This window comes from Antechinus flavipes, chromosome 3, assembly GCF_016432865.1.
Source record: "Antechinus flavipes isolate AdamAnt ecotype Samford, QLD, Australia chromosome 3, AdamAnt_v2, whole genome shotgun sequence".
Classification (NCBI taxonomy): Eukaryota; Metazoa; Chordata; class Mammalia; order Dasyuromorphia; family Dasyuridae; genus Antechinus; species Antechinus flavipes.
In genome coordinates this window covers 558,849,901-558,872,043 of record NC_067400.1, presented here as the reverse complement: position 1 = coordinate 558,872,043, position 22,143 = coordinate 558,849,901, and the positions used below count along the sequence as shown (strand labels likewise).

Sequence of the window (22,143 nt, the reverse complement as noted above, 5' to 3'; positions counted from 1 at the left end):
TAAAACTGCAGCTACTGAATTCTCTTATCAAATCAGAGTCAGAACTTCTTTCAGCTATGATTCTATTCTTTTAATAAGACTTTGCTTGAGTCAGACAGTCCACTCACTTCTTCAAAATAATTGATATCATGATTCCCTCTCCCACATGGAATATTACATAATTATATTATAATTTTACTCACATCAATTCCTTACTTTCTATTCCTACTACCATCACTCTACTTCAGGCCCTCATCACCTGTCACTTGAACTATTGCAATAACCTCCTAATTAGTCTACCTATATGAAATGTCTACCCTCTCTAATCTAACCTTTACTTTTACATAGCTTCCAAAATTATTTTAATAATTTACAGATTTTGATCCTTTTGCAATAGAATAAAATACAGATTCCTTAGGTGTCATTTAAGGTCCTTTACCATTTGACTTCTAAACACTTACCTTGCTTCCTTTCATTCCCATTATTCTTCATTAATGCACTCTGTGTTCCAGCCAAGTATCTTTAGACCATGGTTCTTCATTGTCATTCTCTCCTGCCACTACATTCAGAAAAGCCATCCCCTTTGTCTAGAATATACTCCTTCTTTATTTCTATCTGTTGAAGTTCTTTTTCTTTAGGACCCTAATTTAAGGACTTGTCTCCCCTCAAATTTTATGAAATGGATCTCTCCCTCTTAAAAATGCTAGAAACACTTTGCCCATATCTGTCTTTTGCACTTATCTCTCTAACTTGTACAATAGTTACTTTTGTATTCATCTTCCCTCCTTTATGTCTCCCTCAAATTTTAAAATTCTCAAGAGCAGAGCCAGAATTACCACTGTTGTTATATCTCAAGCACAAAGCACATAACTATGTACACAATAAGCATGTTATGAATTCTTATTGTTATTACATTATTACATTATATAATACCGATTAATAGAGAAAAATTATTTCAAATCCTAAAATATTTAAATGTAGCAAAAACAAAGCAAATTATTTAGGCCAAGTTGTTTATAGCATTTTTGTTTGAAATTGTTACTATATTAAAATATACTGAGTAAAATGAAGAAAAACTAAGGCTCTTAAAGCAATCTTTAAGTGATTTACTATATGATCTTGCAACTAGTAAATGTCTGAGGTATGATTTGTTTTTTTTCTTGTTTGTATTGTATTCTAGGCAATTGGGGTTATGTGACTTGCTCAGGGTCACAGAGCTAGTGTTAAGCAACTGAGGCCAGATTTTAATTTAGGGCTTCCTGACTTCAGGGATGATGCTCTATCCACTGTACCATTTAGTTGCCCTCTGGGGCACAATTTGAATTTAATGTCTCTTGATTTCACATCAAATATTCCGATCTTCTATCCATTACATTGTCCAATCTGACATCCACAAGAATTCCTTTCAATAGCACATAGTATTTTATATAGGACTATATTCTGGCTTCACCATCCAAAAAGATATCAAACAATCTTGCTAATTATCATCATTGTTTGTCCTTCATTCTCAAAGACAACCATGACATCAAGGAGGTGATGACATGACATGCAAGGAAATTGTATTTAAGTGAGGGAAGGCTCCCTCCAGAGCCATCTGGGTCCGGTGACCAGATGTAGACCAGGACAACTGGAGATGGCCCTGAATGAACCAGATTTGAACTCGAGTCTTCCTACAATCCAGCATTTTAGCTACTGGACCACTTGATTTTCCTTCTTGATAGGAAGGAATAGAACCAGGATATGAATGAACCTTGAACTCCAAAACCAGTATATGAACATTAAAAACAAATGAAAAAACTCAAAATGCGTACAAAAGCATTCCAACAACAGCAAACAAAAAAAACCCCTCTCTTTCTAGAAGAATTAGTAGAGCCAGGGATCTATATCAAGAGCTTTCAGCGAATGCTAAGGTCTTTGGGGATAATTGTGCTTGGTTGTCTGTTTGTCAGATGTCAGTCATCTTGTTGCAACATAAAGAGAAGTCTATTTCAGTAAGCCCTATTTTGGAGGGAGATAAAGCAGCAGAAATTAAGGATACTTTTTGCTTGTTCTTTTAATATTTTATTCAAACAGATAAAATTAATTAAAGGTTTAGGTAACACAACTGGTCAGCTTGTTGGTAGCCAGTTCAACCACTAGATGGTGTGCAGACTTCTTGTCTTTCAGTTGGTCAATGGCAATTAGTTTGTCTTAGAAGTAGTTCTTTACACAGCTGTCTGGTTCTTTCAAAGCAATACTAAATTGATAGCTATTCTAGAGAATTTATTTATTAAATCAAGAAGGAAACAAATATTTACTGTGATAGACAATGCAGGGGATACCTAGATAATTAAGGCATGACTTCTTACCCTTAAAATGTGCATAAATAATTAAAATGTAAAATAAAATGTGACAAATGCATGAATGGTTAAAGTCCTGTGAGAGTTGTAAGAAAGAAGAAATCACTGTTTGCTGCTAAGATCAGGAAAGTTTTCCTGGAGGAGGTGACAGCTGAGCTGAATCTTAAAGGTTGGATTACATTTAAACAGGCAGAAATAGAAGGGGAGAGTATCACAGAGTTATGTAAATAAGAGCAGCGAGTTAAAGGACATATTTAGTGCACTTGTCCCATGACTAATCCAATGAAATAGAATAGTAATATACAAAGGGAGGTAGGCACTGATGTTAGAGGAATTTGAATATCCTTCAAAGGAATTGGAACTTAATTTGGACTCTTGTGGCCCATGGCTATAGGAATGTTGTATAAAACTAAAGAGAATATTGAAATTCTGTCACCTTCTCTTAAACAAGCAAGCATGGCATTCACAAAGAATGCATCTTGTGTCTAACATTAAAGGCAAATAAAGATGGCCATCAGGGTAATCTGAAAACACAGCTCAAATAGAAACACTTAAGGCTCTTACGCACTTTGCAATATAAGTTCATCAAAATAGATGACTACAATCAAATGTACAATCTCATCTTCTGTGTGTCTGATCTTTATGAGTACCCTTGTACTCTGTCACTTTTTGCATCTGTTCTCAGGCTTGCCCTTAAGGAAATATTTTAGGTCTGTCACTCTGGGAATTGTTCTTGCAGCAACAGTATCAGTTTTTGCAATCAGGCTGCCCTCATCTAATCTGGGAGATCAAAAGCAGTTTATTCCTGGCTGACCTTTCAAGTTCCCTGATACAGGTAAACTGTACTTTCTGCTCTGTTAATAAGGCTGTCCATATGCTTGCTTGGGAGTAGAGAAGCATAATGCATAGACCAAAAATTCAAGTTAACAGAATTTTAAAAGAAGCAATGTGGGATAATAGAAAGAATACTGGAACTTGTTACCAAGAACTGTGACCTTTATAAATTGGATTCAGGCTGCCTTGCTCCCTAAAACCTGCTCCCACCAAAATCTGAAATTCTAATTAGACCAAATAATGATCAGGAAATTCAATTAGAATAAATGACATCTTCTGTCCTCAAAAAAGTCAAACGTAATTTATTGTCACAATAGGAACAGAGTCCCTTAAACAATGAGAATGCTGGAACAACCAGAGACTAAAAACATGTAGTCTACAAAGCACAATGTCTAGAAACAGCAAGAGTGAATGGTTTCCCTGAGAAAGCCTCAGAGTGAGCCTTGGGGAAATATAGGAAGAAGCAACTCCCATGGTACTGACCAGCTGACCAGTGCTCAGAGAAGGATACCCTAGGCTCAGAGACATTCAAGTCTCTATACTCAATCCTGAGATTCCAAAGAGAGCCCCGGAGACATAACACTCCATAGTACTATTTCATAGATCCAGAAGAGTCTAACCCTGGGAGGTAGAAGTAATCAGAGGAATGCCAAACATCTAGGTAAGAATAAGCAAGGCCAACCAACCTATCTAAAAGGATGTCTGGATGTGGAGGCTGGTCCGGATGTGGAGGGTGATCCTGGCTTATAACCCTAATTCAACAACCAAAGTTGAAGAAATGAGAAAATCATCAAAAACACCATGCTGAATCAAAAATTATTACAAATCTAACTCTATAACAACTGCAAGTAGAGATTCAAAGGAAAAAATGGATTTTCCAAAAAAAAAAAAAAACTACATGAAAAAATGAAGAGATAAAAATAAAATAAAAGCTTTCAGTAAAAGCTTTGGGAGGAGAATAAGTAGTTTAGAAAGAGAAAGATAAAACCCCCAAGAAATATACTTTCTATAAACAAGAATAGATCAAACAGAAATCTGTACCTCCATGAAATAACAAATATGTTTGTGTGTATGAACAAAATCAAAAGGTTGGAAAAAATAAATTGAAATGCAATATATATGGTGTAAAAAACTGGCATGGAAAGCAGGAGAGATAATTTAGAATCACTGGATCTCTAAAATTAATGATTTAAAAAAAACAAAGAAAAACAAATTTCAGGAAATCAAAAATAAAATTTTATAACTCTCTGAAAACCATAAAACAAAGTAAAAATCTACAAACATCTGAAAGGAGCCTACAAAAGAAAAATCTCAGGAATGTTATAGCAAAACTCCAGAACTCCTGCCTCTAAGGGGGAAAAAATGCTGCAAGAATCCAGAAGAAATCAGTTCAAATTCTAAACAACTGCAGTAAAAATCATACAATATATGGCATATTAAACTTCTATTAAAACATAAAGAAACATCTTGAATATAACATTCTCAACAGGAAAAGTTACAAACCTATAACCAAGAATAACTTTCCCTGCAAATATAATTCTCAGAAGGAAAAAAAAAACTTTAATGAAATAGGATGGTGAAAAAGTATAGGAACTTTGAAATATAAACTTATGAATCCAAAGAAACTTAGAAAAAGAAATTTATTAAGTAGTTAGAAGGAACTGTTTGATGATGAAATGCAAACATTCTAATAAGGGAAGAGACAAATGTTTTTTCAGAACTGTCATATCTTCAAAGGGTATTGATGGACTGAAGTAAGAAAAGCAGAGGTCTTGGGAATAGATTGGTTTTATTCTAAGGGTTTAAAGAGGGGAAAGAGGAAGGAAGATGAAAGGAAGAAGAATGTGGAACTTGTTGTTTCTCATAATTGGGGTGCATGAGAAATAGAAGAGGAAAATGATGGAGAGAAAATTATCATATGAACCTTACTTTTATCTGAATGTACAAAGGAATGTTAAACATATTCAAACACACACAAACACTAAAGATTTGGTGCAGAAATTAATTCAGTGGGGAAACATACAGAAATAGGGATGGAATTAAGAGAGAGGATGATATGGGGAGGAGATAATCACAAACAATACAAGCTTCTTGATCCTGAAGGAGAAACTTAAAAAAGTGGGATGTGGGGATTAGAATCCTTTTTATGTGAGTTCAAATCTGGTTCTAAACAGTAGCTGTGTGACTCTGGACAAGTCACTAAACCCTGTCTGCCTCAATTCCAGTGACTAGAGAAGGAAATGACACAGCACTCCAGTATCTTTGCCCAGCAAACCACCAGTGGTGTCATAAAGAGTCAGACTGACTGAAAATGATTGAACAACAAATTTTGATAAGCATATTATCTATACTTTAATTCAAGTGATTGATAAAAACATCAAACAAAACATAGAGCTCAACTCTTTGGGCACTTCACCACTTCCCCCAGGTTAACGTTAATCAAATAATCATTAATTAGTTCTGGTCATTCAACAATTTCCAATTCTGTCACTTGACATTTTTTGCATTATGGAAAAAATATATATCTTGAGAATATCTGTCAATGCCTGAGTCAATTAAAAATCAAAGGACAAACATTTAAGTAACTTATATGTGCTAAGCATTATACTACCGAGAATACAAAGACAAAAAAGAAACTCTAACTGCCCACACAAAGTTTATGTTCTATTTACATTTTTAAAATTCATGTTTATCATGTGTATTTTACTTACTTTACCACTTAACTAGCAGTCTTGACAGAAAAAAGTGTGTCTATGTATGTGTGGAGGGTTGGAAATTAAAATAAGTCTCAAAATTTTATTGATAAACAAGTGTACTTGTCACTACCTTTAATAATTCACTTTAAAATTCTGCCTAGACCTGGTACCAAGCTCCCTACCCTACAGTTTAAAGAATTCACCTTCCCCTCTTTGAAAATTCTGACATTTGTCTACCTGTATTTTTCTAATTTTTATCTATAGCTAACTCTCAATTGAATTCTTATTCTTTGAAATAAAGTAAAGTACTTCAGTTAGATTGAGAATTGATTCTTGGATCTTCCCAGTGCATTTTTCAAACTCAAACCTACCTCTTAACTGTGCTAATTAACCAACAACTATATTTAGTCTTGAAAGTTGTGTCAGTGAAAGAACATGAACCATAAATATGAGACAGCATCATGGTCACTGTTTCCTATCTTCTCCTATAATGTTAAATGAACCTTATGTAAAATTCTGTTATGAGTCCTCTAAGTATCTAAGAAGTCTCATGCTTCTTATATACAATGGACTTTTCACCCTAGCCAGAGAAGGTTTTAGAAAACTACATTCTTTTACAAGTATTCAACATTTTTATACACCTCTAGTAGTAAATCATGTGAAGAAGGTATCAGAACATATTTCTTCATAGAAAATAATTAAAATGGTTAATTCTTCCTTAAATAAAATATGTATCTGCCCACATGTAGAAGAGAAATATAGATATCTCTATGTCTGCACATTCACAGATTATTGCATGTTCAAACACATAGGAAAGAGTATAAGTATATCTATAAGTAGACATAAATATGGCCATTTATACATATGTGAAACACAAAGATGGGAACAAAAATACAACTATAGACTTACATATGCCTGCACATATATAGATATGTGTTCATACTTCAGTTTGCCAGTTAAATTTGTTTGTTTACCATCATAGGTATTTCCATTATTAGCACTGCCAAGATTTAGATGGTCTTGGAAAGTTTTTATGGTTGAAAACTTTCAAAGGAAAAAATGGATTTTCCAAAAAAAAAAAAAAAAACTACATGAAAAAATGAAGAGATAAAAATAAAATAAAAGCTTTCAGTAAAAGCTTTGGGAGGAGAATAAGTAGTTTAGAAAGAGAAAGATAAAACCCCCAAGAAATATACTTTCTATAAACAAGAATAGATCAAACAGAAATCTGTACCTCCATGAAATAACAAATATGTTTGTGTGTATGAACAAAATCAAAAGGTTGGAAAAAATAAATTGAAATGCAATATATATGGTGTAAAAAACTGGCATGGAAAGCAGGAGAGATAATTTAGAATCACTGGATCTCTAAAATTAATGATTTAAAAAAAACAAAGAAAAACAAATTTCAGGAAATCAAAAATAAAATTTTATAACTCTCTGAAAACCATAAAACAAAGTAAAAATCTACAAACATCTGTGTTTGGTTGTGTCATTCCTTTTTGTAAGTCTCTCCAATTTATATAGTCTGGCCCTTGGATGACCAGATGTAGTCTGTCCCTAGGCCCATCCTTGAAGACTTCACAGTTTATTGGGTGTTTTAGAAGCCCACTAGCATATACTGTAAAAACCAGTCACCTTGGTGCCAAAATGAGTCACCAGAATAAGACTTTAATGAAGATATGTATACTCAGGTACAAAACAACCAGTGTATACCAATGTATACATACATAGATATATATCTCTTTACACACAGAGGCAAGAATAGATAAATAAATAGATACATACATACATAACACAATTCAATGTACTGTAACATATATTATTTCCCATACACAAAATTATACTATATATCTGTATCTCTATTTGCATTTAGAGAAATGCATGTCTTATCCATCCATTTATCTATTTTTTTCTATCTTTCTATCTATCTATCAATCATCTATCATCTCTATATCTGTCTGATTATCTAAATATCTATGCATCGAACTATGTTTCTCTCTATCCACATGAGCTTTAGTGTCCCTGTATATACAGTAGAGAGAACAAAAATGTATAAAGAAAATAATACATGAACTCACAGTTCATAGATTCTTGCATGTTCAAACACATAAGAAAGAGTATATCTATAAGTAGACGTAAATATGGCCATTTATACATATATTACATATATATTATATATAGGTTTATATGTGATATTATTTTATTTATGGATCTAGTTCTTTCTCCATTTGTATTATCTGTGATAGATATGGATGAGCTTTATAAGTTGCCCATCTAGCTATGAGTTATAATCTGAACAGTAGATGTTTCATCTATTTTTCTTTTCTTTTCCATATGGAGAAATTTCCTGCACCTTTTAACCTATCTCTTTCAAAAGATTAAATAATCAGGAGATCAAAGAAACAAAATTATTTGTTAAAGGAAACATATATGTATGTATATAAATACATATATATATATGATCTTATATAATAAATAATATACAATAAATAGTAAATAAATATAATACACAATAAATTTGCATATATAATAAATACTAAATTAAAATTTTTGTCATAGGAGAGACCTTGTGACATTTTACTCAATGGACTCCAATGCCTGTTATTGTCAACATGGGGATTTCATTGGACTGAAAACTCTTCTTGAGTCAATATTGTGATACAGTAGTATGAAGAGCTAATGTGACCTTAGATTACATTAAAAGGGATGGATTCCAGGAATAATGGGATCAATCTCAGATGATGGGATCATATATCTGAAAAGAACTTTTAGATATCATTAATTCAATCTTTTAATTTTACAGTTAAGACAACTAAGTCCCAAAAAGGTGATTAACTTTCCTGAGTTCACACAAATATTAATTGAATTCCAAAATAGAAATTCAAGCCCAGGGCCTCTGAATGTAAATCTAATATGTTTTCTTCTTCTGGAATATTGAATTGAATTCTGAGTACCTTGGGTTAAGTGGATCATTGATGATCTTGATGGAGAATATCCATAGAGTATTTTGACTGTGTAGTAGAAGAATTAGTTGAAATATCTTGGGAAAGTTGTTTGACTTCTCCAGGCTTCAGTATCTTTATTTGTAAAATGAGCAAGTTAGAATCCATGATTTCCAAGGTCCTTTACAGCTCTACATATATGATCTATAAACTGCAGAAAAGAAAATTCAGTGAAATTTAAATGTCTGGAAGTTTTAAAAGAATTTCATGAAAAATTGGAATTAATTCAATTAGTTCTGTTAGACCTCAGAGATTAGAGGTAGTAGCAATGGGTGGAATTGGCAAGGAGGCAAATTAGGTTTTATGTCAGGAAAAAATATTTTTGGTACCTTTCCATACTTTCACCAAAAATATTCTTTATAAACATATAGATTATACTCAAAAAGTTTTGGTAGAGTTAGAAAAGAATCAGATTAGAGGGTAATTAACTGATATTTTCTTGGGTCATTTTTTAATTATTAAATCTATGTATGTTTATTCACCAAATGCTTAGAATACTGATTTGTTTAGATTTCTTGACAGATTTCTTGTGTAAGTTTGTTTCTCCCACCTACTGCTTCCCAATGTTTTCTCTGGTAATACTGCTCATAATTTCAGTATCTTTCTCATCAGTATTTTATAAGTGAGTACATATTCTAAAAAGTTTTACCCTTGATTATCATACTAGCTGCATCAGAGTTTATTGACCACAGCTAGTATCAGGGTAGCATCATCATTAGACTAGGAAATTGTAACTAAGTATACTAATTAATCTACTTGTAAGAGGCAAAGAAAAGACTTGGTTTTATATGGTTTTATAAAAACAATTTAATATTGTGGAACTTGTTTGAAGAGACTAGTGTGGATCCCAAAAGAGCTAACCATATGATTTTAGATATTTAAAATTGGTACAGAGGAAATATCAGCAAAAGCAGGTAACAGGATGAATACAAACTGTGTCATGTAAAATCTCAGAGCCCATGGGGAAATCTGAGGAATAACAACAAAAAAGTTTTTGTTTTTAGCCACATTGGGGAAAGAGATGATCACAGAAGTGACAGGCTTAGTGCCAAGTGTTAACATTGATGATCACTGACAACAGAGAGAAAGAATAGTTTGCTTATTTTCTCTTAGAAGAAAAATTGCTTTTGGATGGGTAAGAATAAAATGAAATTAATTAATATAACATTACTATCCTAGATAAGAAGTGTAAGACAATAATAAAGGAGTACTTAAATGATTATCTTTGATCATCACCTAGACCAGATGAACTATATTTTCTCTAAATGAGGGTGTTAGATTAGATATTCGATAAACCAGAAGTATTAGGTATGTGATTTAACTGGCCATATGTGACCCATAAAATCTCCTAAAATGACCTAAATCATATTAAATGTACAAACAATTCTAGTCTTATGTAAATTCATATTATACAAATTCAGCTTTACTCAAAGAATTCTGAAAGACATAGTATTTCAAATCCCACCTATGTTAACTTTACTGTACTTTGGTGTCTATTTCCTCTCCTGCTCCTTGACTTACACTTTGTGACTTTCTATCCACACCCTTATTCCCACTAAAAAAAAAAAAAGAAGAAGAAGAAGAAAAGAAAAGAAAAAAAAAACCTTACAAACCCTCAAAGTGATAACAGAGACTCTTGCCACTGTTGCTGCCATCAGAGGAGGCATCATTAAGATGGTTAATAAATATCTAGAAAAAGTAAGGGGTAAATGGTAATCCCAAGTAGCATCATTTCACAAAGAAAAAGTCATGTCCAACTAACCTCATTTCCTTTTTAAAGAAAATTGCTAAAGTGTTAGAGAAGTTAGCTTAGATAAATTTACTTAGATTGTAGCAAAGGATAGAGTTAATTATCTCATACTCTTCAATTGGAAAAAGTGGAGAGATGTAGGCTTAGTAAATAGGACTATTATTTGGATGTGTAACTGATGGGATGTCTGAATTCAAAAGACATGGGAGTTAATTACTTAGTATCACCTTGGCTGGAGGTCTGCAGAGGCCTGAGTTGACCTTGCACTGTTTAGCATTTTTATCTGGAATTTAGATAAAGAGAATGCTCATCAAATTTATCCTTGACACAAAGCAGGAAAGGAGAGCTAACAAACTTCTGGACAGAATGAGTATTCAAAAAAATACAGACAGACTAGAATATTAGATTGAATAAGATGATATTCAGTAAGAACAAATTTAAAGTCTTATGCTTGAGTTATTTTTTTTTAAATCAACTTCACAAGTACAATTAAGCATAGTCAGATAACACTTTGATTTAAAAAAAAGGTTTGGGAGTTTTTAATGAACTTGCAAGCTCAATATGGATTGTTATGTAGCAATGAAAAAAGCTAATGCAATCTTGGTTAGTATTTTTTTTTAATTTAAAAAATCTGAATCTAACATCTAAAAAATTCCATTTACAAAGTAGAATGGAAAAAAGGCTAATAAAGAAAATTATAAACATGTTTTAATGCCTGCTAGTTTTTAAAAAAGACATAAAAATCCAACATTTTACTTTCTAATTTATTTTTTTAAATTTGAATTTATTGCATACCAAAAAAGAAAAATAATATTTCCATGTATAAGTAGGAAAAGGTAAATTAATGTCAAAATACTAAACTATTACATACAGATGTTCAAAAGTGTATAATAAACTGAACATGTCTTTCAAAGCTGTCTGCCTTGTCTTTTTCTTTCTGGACTTCCTTCAGTTCTATTTTCTTTATTTAAATAAAATGCTTCAATGACCTTTCTTTCACTCCTCCCTCTCTCCCTTCCCTCTTTCCTTCATTTCCTCCCTTCCTTCCCTCCCTTCCTCTTTCCCTTCCTCCCTCCCTCCCTTCCTTCCTTCCTTCTTTCTTACTTTCCTTCCTTCTTATCTTCCTTTATTTCTTTTCTATTTGTCATATTGTTTTGCGACTTCCACTGTCCTTAAAGCCTCCCTCCTGATAAAAATGAAAAACAAAATTCTCAAAACAAATAAGCAAAAAATCTACATACTTACTCTCTTTAAAATTGCATGTTTCATTCTTCACCTTGAGTCCCTCACCTACCTCAGAGATGACATGGTTGTTCATAAGTCTTCTAAAGTTGTGGTAGGTCATTGCATTGATCAGAGGCCTTAAGTCATTCAAAGTTGTTTTTCTTTATAATATTGTTATTACTGTATAAATTATTTTCCTTGTTCTGCTCACTTCACTCATCTTTAATTCCTACAAATCTTCTCTGGTTTCTCTGTTACCCTTATTGAATTTCTTATGATTCTATATTATATGACATTTATACACAATAATTCCTTCAGACATTTCGCCAATTGATGTACACTTACCTTATTTCCAATTCTTTGCCTTACTACAACAAAAACAGCTTTTAACAATTTTGCATTTTCCTATTTTCTGGGTCATTTCCCCCTTTCTTTGATCTTTTTGGAATATTGGCTTAAATAGAAGGATTGTAATTTTGGGGTAATTCCAAATTGCTTTCCGGAATGCTTGGATTATTTTACAGTTCCACTAACAAGACATACATGTATTTCTCTTTCTGAAGTCCTTTTGAACAATTATTATTTTACTTATTTTTCCCCAAAATTTGTGATAATATGATAGGTATGAGATATTTTTATTGTAGCATTTCTTCATATAGCACTTGATACTTTGGAATTTTTTTAGCTTAAAAATTGCCTATTCATATTTTTTGATCATTTATCAAGAGTTATCTAGGTGACAAGGGTGACAGAGCCCTAGATCTAGAATCAGGAATTCCTGAATTCAGATCCAGCTTCAGTCACTTACTAACTGTGTCATCCTAAGCAAGTCCTTTAGTCTTTTTTTGCCTCACATTTCTTAACTGTAAAATCAGAATAATAATAGCATCTACCTCCTTGGGTTTTTGTGAGGGTCAAATAAGATATTTGTAATATATACATATATATATATATATATATATATATATATATATGGCTCCATTTCATTATTTTTATTTTTGAATCTACTCTCCTTGGTTATCAGACTTTCATCAGAGAAATTTGTTCCAGAGATTTTTTTCCCAATTAAAATTTTTCTTTTCCTTTTAATTTTATTAATTTTGTTTGTGGAAAACACTCTCATATAATCAAAATTGCCCATTTTGTCTTCTGTGATCCATTCTGTGCCTTCTCTGGGAGCAATATCTTCCCTATCTAGAGATGCAAAACATATCTTCCTCCTGGTAAGAGAACTTAATCTAGACCTATCTTCAGCCAGATTTTTCAATTTAGGCTATATTAGAAAAGGTATGATGAAGAGATAATTCCTTTGTAATAATACCCTTGTCATCTCACATCTGGAGAATTGTTTTTAGTTTGGGGCACCACTATTTATGAACAACATTGATAGCTGGATAGTTTTCACAAGAATGCAAAGAAGTCTGAGAAGGGAAAAGGGAAGGAAGAAGACATGAGAGTTAAGTTCAAGTATTTGAAGAACTATCATAAGGAAAAAAAATAAGATTTTCTAATTAGATACAGAAGGCTGAACTTAGATACCTGAAGATTGAAAAAAGAGAAATTAATTTTATTAGGAGGGGAAATTTTTCTAACAATTCAAGTTATCCACAAATGGAATTGGCTGTTTCAATATGTAGTGGTTTCATCCTCATTGGAGGTCCTCAGTCAGAGCTTGTATTGTCACTTTTCTGATATGCCAATAAAGACTCCCTTTAGAGTTAGATGGACTGTGACAGTAAAATTTTTGATTATGTGTAATTTTACAATTAATTGTCCTTGATAATCTGGAGTTTAGAAAGGTTGAGGCCCCTTGTCTAGGAGGAAGGCCAACCTGAACTTTGAACATAGGTAACAATTACTTGACAATGGCAGAAATACAAACATTTTAAACTTAATGCAGACCATTGCAAAATTATGTATAAGGTGTTAAAAAGATGGAAATTGTCAGATAGAAAATCAAACATAATAAAACATTGTTAGAACTGTGCATTGATATAATCAATGCAGAAAACAGTTTGGAATTATGGCAGAAAAGTCACCACAGTGTTTATATTTTTTGAATCAACAATGCTACTATTAGGTTTATACCTCAATGAGATAAAAGACAGAAAGAAAAGTTCAATATGTATCAAAATAATCTCAGCAGCATTTAATTTATTTTTGGAACAAAAGACTTTTTTTGAAGAAGAAGTGAAGTCATGGGAATTATGCTCTGAGAAACCATGAATAAGAATTCAGAGAAGTCTTTAAAGATTCATGTGAATTGATTCAGTAAGCATAAATAGGAAAATAATTTGCACATATGACTGCAGTAATATAAACAAATGAAAAATGAAAGAAGACTAAACATAATTTAATTGTAAACAGTCATCATGGTCCCAGAGAACAACTTAAGAACTGTATATATTTGAAGTTCTCATTCTCTCTCTCTCTCTCTCTCTCTCTCTTTTTCCCCTGCTCCTTACCCCACCCTCTCTCTGTCTGACTTTGTTTCTGTATTATAAGAGGTCTTGTCAAAAATGAGTTGATTTAAAAGTAAAAGTTATCAATAAAGCACTTAAAAAGTGTCTTCCTACTTCCTACTCTCCATACTTACCAAAAGTCAGATCATTTGTCCTTGTCTTCCTTTCTATTCACTCTCCTAGTAAAGCCAACACTTAATAAATATTTGCTGAATTATTTTGAATAGATTGAACATTACCTGCTGATAAGAGTTTTGTGTATAACAGCATTATGCTGAATTGAAGAGGGCTTGTACTTCACACAGTGTGAGTAATTAGCACCTCATGCATATAAGAGAAGCTTCAGGCTGCTTCTGATGGTCCTTTTCATACACTGGTGTAGGTATAGTTTGAAATCAGCCCTGTATTCTTTGGTTGATTAATGAGAGCAGAATTAAGTATATAGAAGTAAATAATAAATAAGCTTAGAGAATATTATTTCTCTATATAAGAATGGTATAATCCGTATATTAGATATATCCAGAATATCAGTATATTGGATATTGGCTTAGATTTAGACTCTTTAGTCAGGGTGAAGGGCACTAGATCTCTGTTATAGATTTCTAAGATCTCAGGGCTTGAGGGAACTAATAATTAGTTCAGGTCTTTTTATTATGGGAACTTGTAGTTTGTGTGAACCTGGTTCTATATGAATGTAGGATACAGAGTAGGGTACCTCTACAGTTAGGCATCCATTGCTGGAAATAATGGCTAGAATGTTTGAGTGCATTGGTTCCCTGTTGCCCAATACAGTTATATCAGTACAGAGGGGTTTGATCATTATCACAGACAAATATAATAGGCAAATAAGCATCAGATGGAAAAGGAAAAGTGCCTGGAGAGAAGCCAACAAATCTAGAACATAAACATGAATAGCAAATATCAGGATGCTTGAGAATGGGAATATCTAGGTTATTAATCAATTGATAAGATACTGTGAGTCCTGACATTTGGCTTAAACAGGAATAGGTAACAGAAATTAGATGGGTTGGAATGAAATTTTGAATAATAACTATAGAGCCTATGAGCCTATCTATTGATGATTCCTTTTTTTTTTAGGAGCTCATATACAGTTCTTGAACTTCTCCACTGAACCCAATCATGACTTCATTGAAATTCGAAATGGGCCCTATGAAACTAGCCATGTGATTGGAAAGTTCAGCGGAAACGACTTGCCAGGCTCCCTGCTCTCAACATCTCACGAGACAACAGTCTATTTTCACAGTGATCACTCACAGAACCGTCCAGGATTTAAGCTAGAATATCAAGGTAAAGAGAATGAATGAATTTTCCCTCTCTTCTCCATCACCCTTTGCTTTATTCCTCCTTCTCCTCACACCTCTTCCCTACCAACTCTAGTTTAGTATATTTCAGAGAGAAGAGGAGAATAATAAGAATGAGAAAGATTCAAGGAGGGTTGGGGGAAAAAAAGAAAAAAAAGTTAAAAAAAAAACTTGGTTTTATTCCCTGTTCTGTTACTTACCAGTGGTGTGCCATTGTTAATCTCCCCAATTCTATAATCTATGAAATAGATATCCTACCCTGCCTTCCAAATGGAGGACTATTGTGAGAGTCATAGGGAATACAACTGTGGCAATGTTTTATAAACAAAGTACTCTAGAAATATAAAAGATTATCGATCCATTAAAAACTCTAAAGGTAGAATTGTCAGGTCTGGTAGAAGACAGAACAACACTTTGAGCCTGCTGGAGAAGGAAGGGCTTTGCATTTGCCTTAACATTATGTAGCATAAATTTTGTTTTTCCTGTCCAGGCTAACCATGAACTTTTAGCAAACCCTGAAAGGTTTTGTGTGTCATAGGATAATATACCTGTGAGACCTTATCCAAAGAGGAAAAAAAAAACATGGAGTCAGGAGATAAATAGTAGGGAGTTAGGGGATTTTTTTTCCACAATCTTATCCTTACTCTCCCAGACTCTTTGACCTTGGACTCTCAAAAGATAAGAGTTAAATAGTTTGGAATATATGGAACCTTAGTTTAGCTTTCATTGGCTACATGATCAAGTTTAGGATTATCCAGTTTCTTATTATTTGGAGATGATTTTAAGATTAAATAAAATCACAGTTACAGACACACAGAGTTAAAAGAGACCTCAGAAGTCAATTAGTTCAAACAATCAATAAACATTTATTAAGTATTTACTATGTGCCAGGTACTGTGCTAAGTGGTGGTGATAAAAATGATAACAAAACAAAGGCTACATATTTATGTATATGTATATATGTGTGTGTGTGTGTATATGCATCTATATACATGTGTATGTGTGAGTAAAATAAATGAAATACAGGATAAATAGAAACTATATACAGGATAAATAGAAAAATAGAGGTTAGGTAGTGGAACCAAGAGGGGATTGGGAAGACTTCCAATGAAAGAGGGCATTTTAGGTGAATTTTAAAAGGGAGTCAAGGAAATCAGTACTCTAGGGGAGAAGGGAGAACAATCCAGGCATGGGAGGTAGTTAATGAAAATAACTATACGTGAGAGATGGAGTATTTTACATGTGGAACAGCTAGGACAATAATCATGGTTTGAAGAGTACCTGTAGGGGAGTAAGTTATAAGAAGGCTAGAAAGGTAGGAAGAGGCTGGGTGTTGAAGACCCAACAGAGCATTTTGTATTTCATCTTAGAGGCAATAGGAAGCCACTGGAGGTTTTTAAAGTGGCATGAGATGATAGGAGAAGGCCTCTACTTTCTGAAAATTAATAACTAAATGATGGTTAGATTAGAATGGGGAGAGACTCAAGGCAAGCAGATTCTGCAAAAAGCCTATTATAACAGTTCAGATATGTGATGAGTGCCTGCACTAGAATGATGGCGGTGTCAAAGAAAAAAGGAGGTATATTCAAGAGATGGTGCAAAGGTGAAACTGCCAAATTTTGGCAACAGCTTGGATATGAGGGATGAGAGAAAGGAATCCCAGATAACTCCTAGTTTGCAAGTCTGAAGAATGGAGAAAATGGTGTTGCCTGATTTGAGAATCACCAGCATAAAGATGGTATTTCAATCCATGGGAGCCGATGGGATTATCAAATGAAGTAGGATAGAGGGAGAAGAGAAAAGATCACAGGTCAGAACCCTGAGGAAGATCTATAGTGATCTGGAGGATAATATACAGATAGAGATACAGAATAGGACTATTCAGATATGTAGGAGGTAAATCAGGAGAGAATTATGTCTCAGAAATTTAGAGAGAAAAGGCCATTGAGGACATGATCCACAGTGTTAAAGACTGTAGAAAGGTCAAATAGAATGAGGATTGAGAAAGACCATTTGATTTGGCCACTAAAAGATCATTAGTAACCTTGGAAAGAAGCATTTCTATGGAATGAAAAGATCAGGAACCAGATTATAAAGGATTAAAGAGAGAATCAGAAGAAAAAAAGTGGAAGAGCTTACTCTAGATTACTTCTTTTCAATGAATTTAGCTACAAAAGGCAGAAGAGATATAGGATGATAATTATTGGGGATAGAAAGACCAAGTGAGGGTTTTATTTTAGGATGGCAGAGATATTGGCATGTTTGTAAGCCATTGGAAATGTCAATAAACAATAAACAAGGGGAGATTGAAAGTAAGTGAAAGAGTGGGCATGAAAGAGAAAGCAATCTGTTGGATTGTTGAATACAATTTGAATCCAGTTGAAAATGGGATCACTTGATCAAGTAGAAGGGAGAGCCTTCGTGGGAAGTAAAGTCACTTTATCGTGTGAAATGGGGGTGAGGGAGGAGAAAATCTGTTTCCCTGTAATTTCCACTCCTTTGATTTTAGTTCAGTTAGCTTCAGTTCAACAGATATTACTTTTATTGTGCTATGTGCAGAGTATCATGTCAGGCACTGGGAAAGGTATAGAATTAAAGGAGACATAATCCCTGCTATCATGGAAGTTAAAGTTGATTTGACTAAAATTCTATTGCCTTCAAATAATACATGCCACTATAATGCAAAATAACACTATTTTGTCCATTAAAGGACTATAATAGTTCTAGAGGGGAAAAGATTATTACTGATTGAAGGAATCAGGGGAGGATTACTAGAAGAGGAAGCATTCAGAATTGGGCTTTAAAAGATAAATCAGATTATTCCAAAGGAACAAGAATACAGACTTAACAACAAAGCATGTCAATAATTTGACAAAATTGAATTTTCTTGTTCTGTGGAAATGGATGATAAGTGTTTATTATTCTATGTTTGACTTTGACTTTGAGACAAATACTTTGCTCTTGTGTATGGGGTGGTTGTGCAAGGGGAAGAATGAAAATCATGATTCATTTAGCTTATTCTGGGGAATTAGGTGTGGACCAGTGAGGAAGTACTGATCCCTGATGTTTTTCCATGAAGTTAGTAAAGGAAATCCAGAAAAGAAATGAAAAATATTCTGGAACTAGAGTGAACTTTCCCTGAGGGAGCCTGTTATCAGCTATACAGGGATTAGACTCATTGATTAGTTACTTTTTTCTCCATAGCAGATTGATGAAACAGTTTGATTATTCTAAGCATCTATAAAGATATGAAACTCTTGAGTTGATGCACTGAGATTGGACAACCGAGCACTTAAGGCTAACTATCAATTGGGCAATATTCTATTAGCATATGCTTGGAAAATGGCCCTTCCCACTATTCTGTGCTGGTTCAATCTTTTGGTGTATACAGAGAATTGTGGAAGGATTAAGGGGTGGAGTGAGAAAAGCCAGAGGCACTTGGGCAGTGGAGGTGGAAAAGGAAAGTCACGGAGATCCTGTGTCCATTCCCTTCACTTCTACCCCTAAAGACCAAGAATAAAAACCAAGGACTTTTGCTTATCCTGACTCCGGATGATTCTAAGGTATCCAAGGTGTTAACTTGGTCTTCACAAGCAGCTGAAAGAAATTCCTAGCAACTATAATAGTTTTGACTTAAGAACTATTCATCCAAAATAGGAGTTCCAGTATGACATAAGAGCATAGAGATACACTTTTACAATATATTAGAATAGATATCAAAGATCTTCTATTCCATCTCTCTTCTCATACTCATGGTGCCACTAATATCAGAAGAAAACATTTCATCTTTTATATGGATGCAAATCTAAAAGATACAGTCTAGCAGAAGTAACTTAACATATTTTTCTTTTCATTTCCAGCCTACGAGCTCCAAGAGTGCCCAGACCCAGAACCCTTTGCCAATGGCATTGTGAGAGGAGCTGGATACAATGTTGGACAGTCAGTGACCTTTGAATGCCTCCCAGGATATCAATTGATTGGCCACCCAGTGCTTACTTGCCTACATGGCACTAATCGGAACTGGGATCATCCTTTGCCCAGGTGTGAAGGTATGGCGCTATTTGTAAAATGGAGAAAGCTAAAGACCTGAATCACAGGAATACAAGGAAACAAATATGGCTTAAGTACCAGGGATAGTAACAGTACTTCCTTTTTGGTAACAGTTGCAATTTACCAATATATTTAATGCATAAGAAGTATTGAAATTTCTAGTGTTAGTTACATTAGATGAGCTATAATTCCTTCGTCAGAGATAGTAAATATAAGAAGGAAGAAAAACGAAGCAATGTAGGATCTTCCTAGCATTGGAAGTATAGTTACAGGGGTCTTGTCCTGCAGTTGCCTTTTCCTTCATGTTGTGTATATCGTTACATTCTATTGGAGAATATAACCATTCAGTTTCACAATCTTAGAGTTATCCTTGACTCTTCTCTTTTTCTTAAGCTCAAAATCTAATCGCTTGCAAAGTATAGTTGACCATATTCTCACAAAGTCTTGCACATGCATTTTCTTTTCTCCATTTACATAGCTCTACTTCAGTTAAGACCCTCCTTTTCTCTTCCTTGAATTGTTGTAATAACATTCTAGTAGATTTCCCTTTGTCCCAACACTTTCCCCTCCAGTCTTTCCTCCATAAAGTTGCTGCCAAGTTAATATTTATAAAACACAGATTTGGATTTATTACCTCCATATTTAAAAATTGTCAATAGTTTCTAGCGTAAAATACAAAATCCTCAACCTAGTTTCTATCTATCTTTCCATCCCCTTACTACTCCCTATAATACACTTTTCATCTAGGTAAAACTGACCTGTCAAGATATTCCTTTAGCCCATATCCAATCTCTCACCTGGATGTTTGTGCTCCAATGGTCCCCCATATCTAAAATGTCCTCACATGGAGCCCCTAACTTCCATCAAAGCCCAGCCTCTTACATGGTCTTCTTGGACATCCAAGTTTGTAGCACTTCTCCCTTCTTGAAACAATGTTGCATTTAATTCCTCAGGGATATGTTGTATCCTTTCCTCTACATCTGGGCTGTTTTGTTTTTGTTTTTGCACTTGATAAATATCTGATCAATCGAATCTGATTGGATTGAATGGAATTCTGTGGTTCCAACCTCCTATCCCCAAAGGGTAGCTAGCAAAGTATATCTGATATGTATCTGCTCTCCATGATACATCTGGTAGGTTTGAAACCATGCTGACAAATTGCTCAAAAAATGATGAAAGTTTATTCCATCAATAAACATTTATTAATTTCCTATTTAAGATATAAAGACAAAAATGAAACAGTTATTGCCTGCTACAAGGAGTGTACATTTCATGTGAGGAGAAAATGTGCGTGTATTTTTACATAAATATAACATATATATGAGTCTATATATTTATATTAATGCATGCACATAAAAACTATATGTAATATAGTTCAAAATACATGTCTATATGTAAAATATAGTTATATACATATATGTATCAATGTATATATACATATACTTTTATCCATCCATACATAAATATACAAAATATGTTCTAAATCCCATGTAATTTTGAAGTGAAAAGCAGCTGAGGGGAGAGAAATCAGAAAATTCTAAGCCGCAGAAGGATGATGAGTACATTTTAGATATGGGATAGTCAGTGCAAAGGCAAAGAAGTGGGAAGAGAAATATTTTGTGTTAGAAAACTAGTCTAGCAACACTGCGGAATGTAACAAGGAAATTAAAGTTGGAAAGATAGTTTAGGGTCAAGTTGTGAGGAATTATAAAAGTCAAAGAGAAGAGTTTAGATTTGATCCTAAAAGATTTAGGGAGCCACTGAAGATTTGTTTTTTTTTTTTTTAAAGTAGGATAGTGAAATGATCAGAACTGTGATTTAGTACAGTATCTAAAAACTTCATGGAATATATGTTGGATGGTGAGCGATAGTTGTAGAAGCTCAAGAAAGGAAGAGCATTGAGAGTTTATTGGAATGCAGTCCAGGTAAGAGATGATATGGGCCTGAACTAGGCTGGTAGTCATGTAAGGAATGAGAAAGGGAAGGAATGGGGAATATTATAAAGGTAGAAATGACAAAAAATTTGACAAATGATTAGATTTTGGGATTGAGAGAACACAAGAAGAAGAGATTAAAGTTAATAAACTAAGAAAAATAATCCTTTCTCATAAACAGTATGCCATTGATGATCCTGGACCTCAGGCTCAACTTCATCAGAGTCAATATTTCTGGCCAACTTATCATTCATTCAGGGTGAGGCAGTGAATCACAGTAGTTGGGATCTAGTAAGAAACTGAGATTGACTCCTTCATAGTCTTATAGAGGCTGATGTAGGTGTCCAGTTTTGAGGGGAGAGCAGTTGTAGGTACTGTTAGGTGACAGTGTGGACAGTGGTGCAGTAGGAATACACTGTACGGAACTCCAAGTGTAAATGTAGAGTTGAACCTCCATCCTATGGGAAACTCTGTTCTAATGAGCTATGGAGAGTACACACATTGAAAATTTAAGAAACTGCATATTTTTAAAATAGATTTTACAAAAC

At 33.7% G+C, this 22,143-nt stretch overlaps 1 protein-coding gene across 1 annotated transcript in view; it reads left to right on the top strand.

The window, feature by feature from the left end:
- Window positions 1-22,143, top strand: part of CSMD2 (CUB and Sushi multiple domains 2) — a 1,001,023-nt gene that overhangs the window by 863,004 nt on the left and 115,876 nt on the right. The window contains exons 41-42 of the mRNA XM_051987630.1: window positions 15,388-15,597; window positions 19,472-19,660. Coding sequence (XP_051843590.1) covers window positions 15,388-15,597; window positions 19,472-19,660 — 399 coding nt within the window. The remainder of the gene's footprint in view (window positions 1-15,387; window positions 15,598-19,471; window positions 19,661-22,143) is intronic.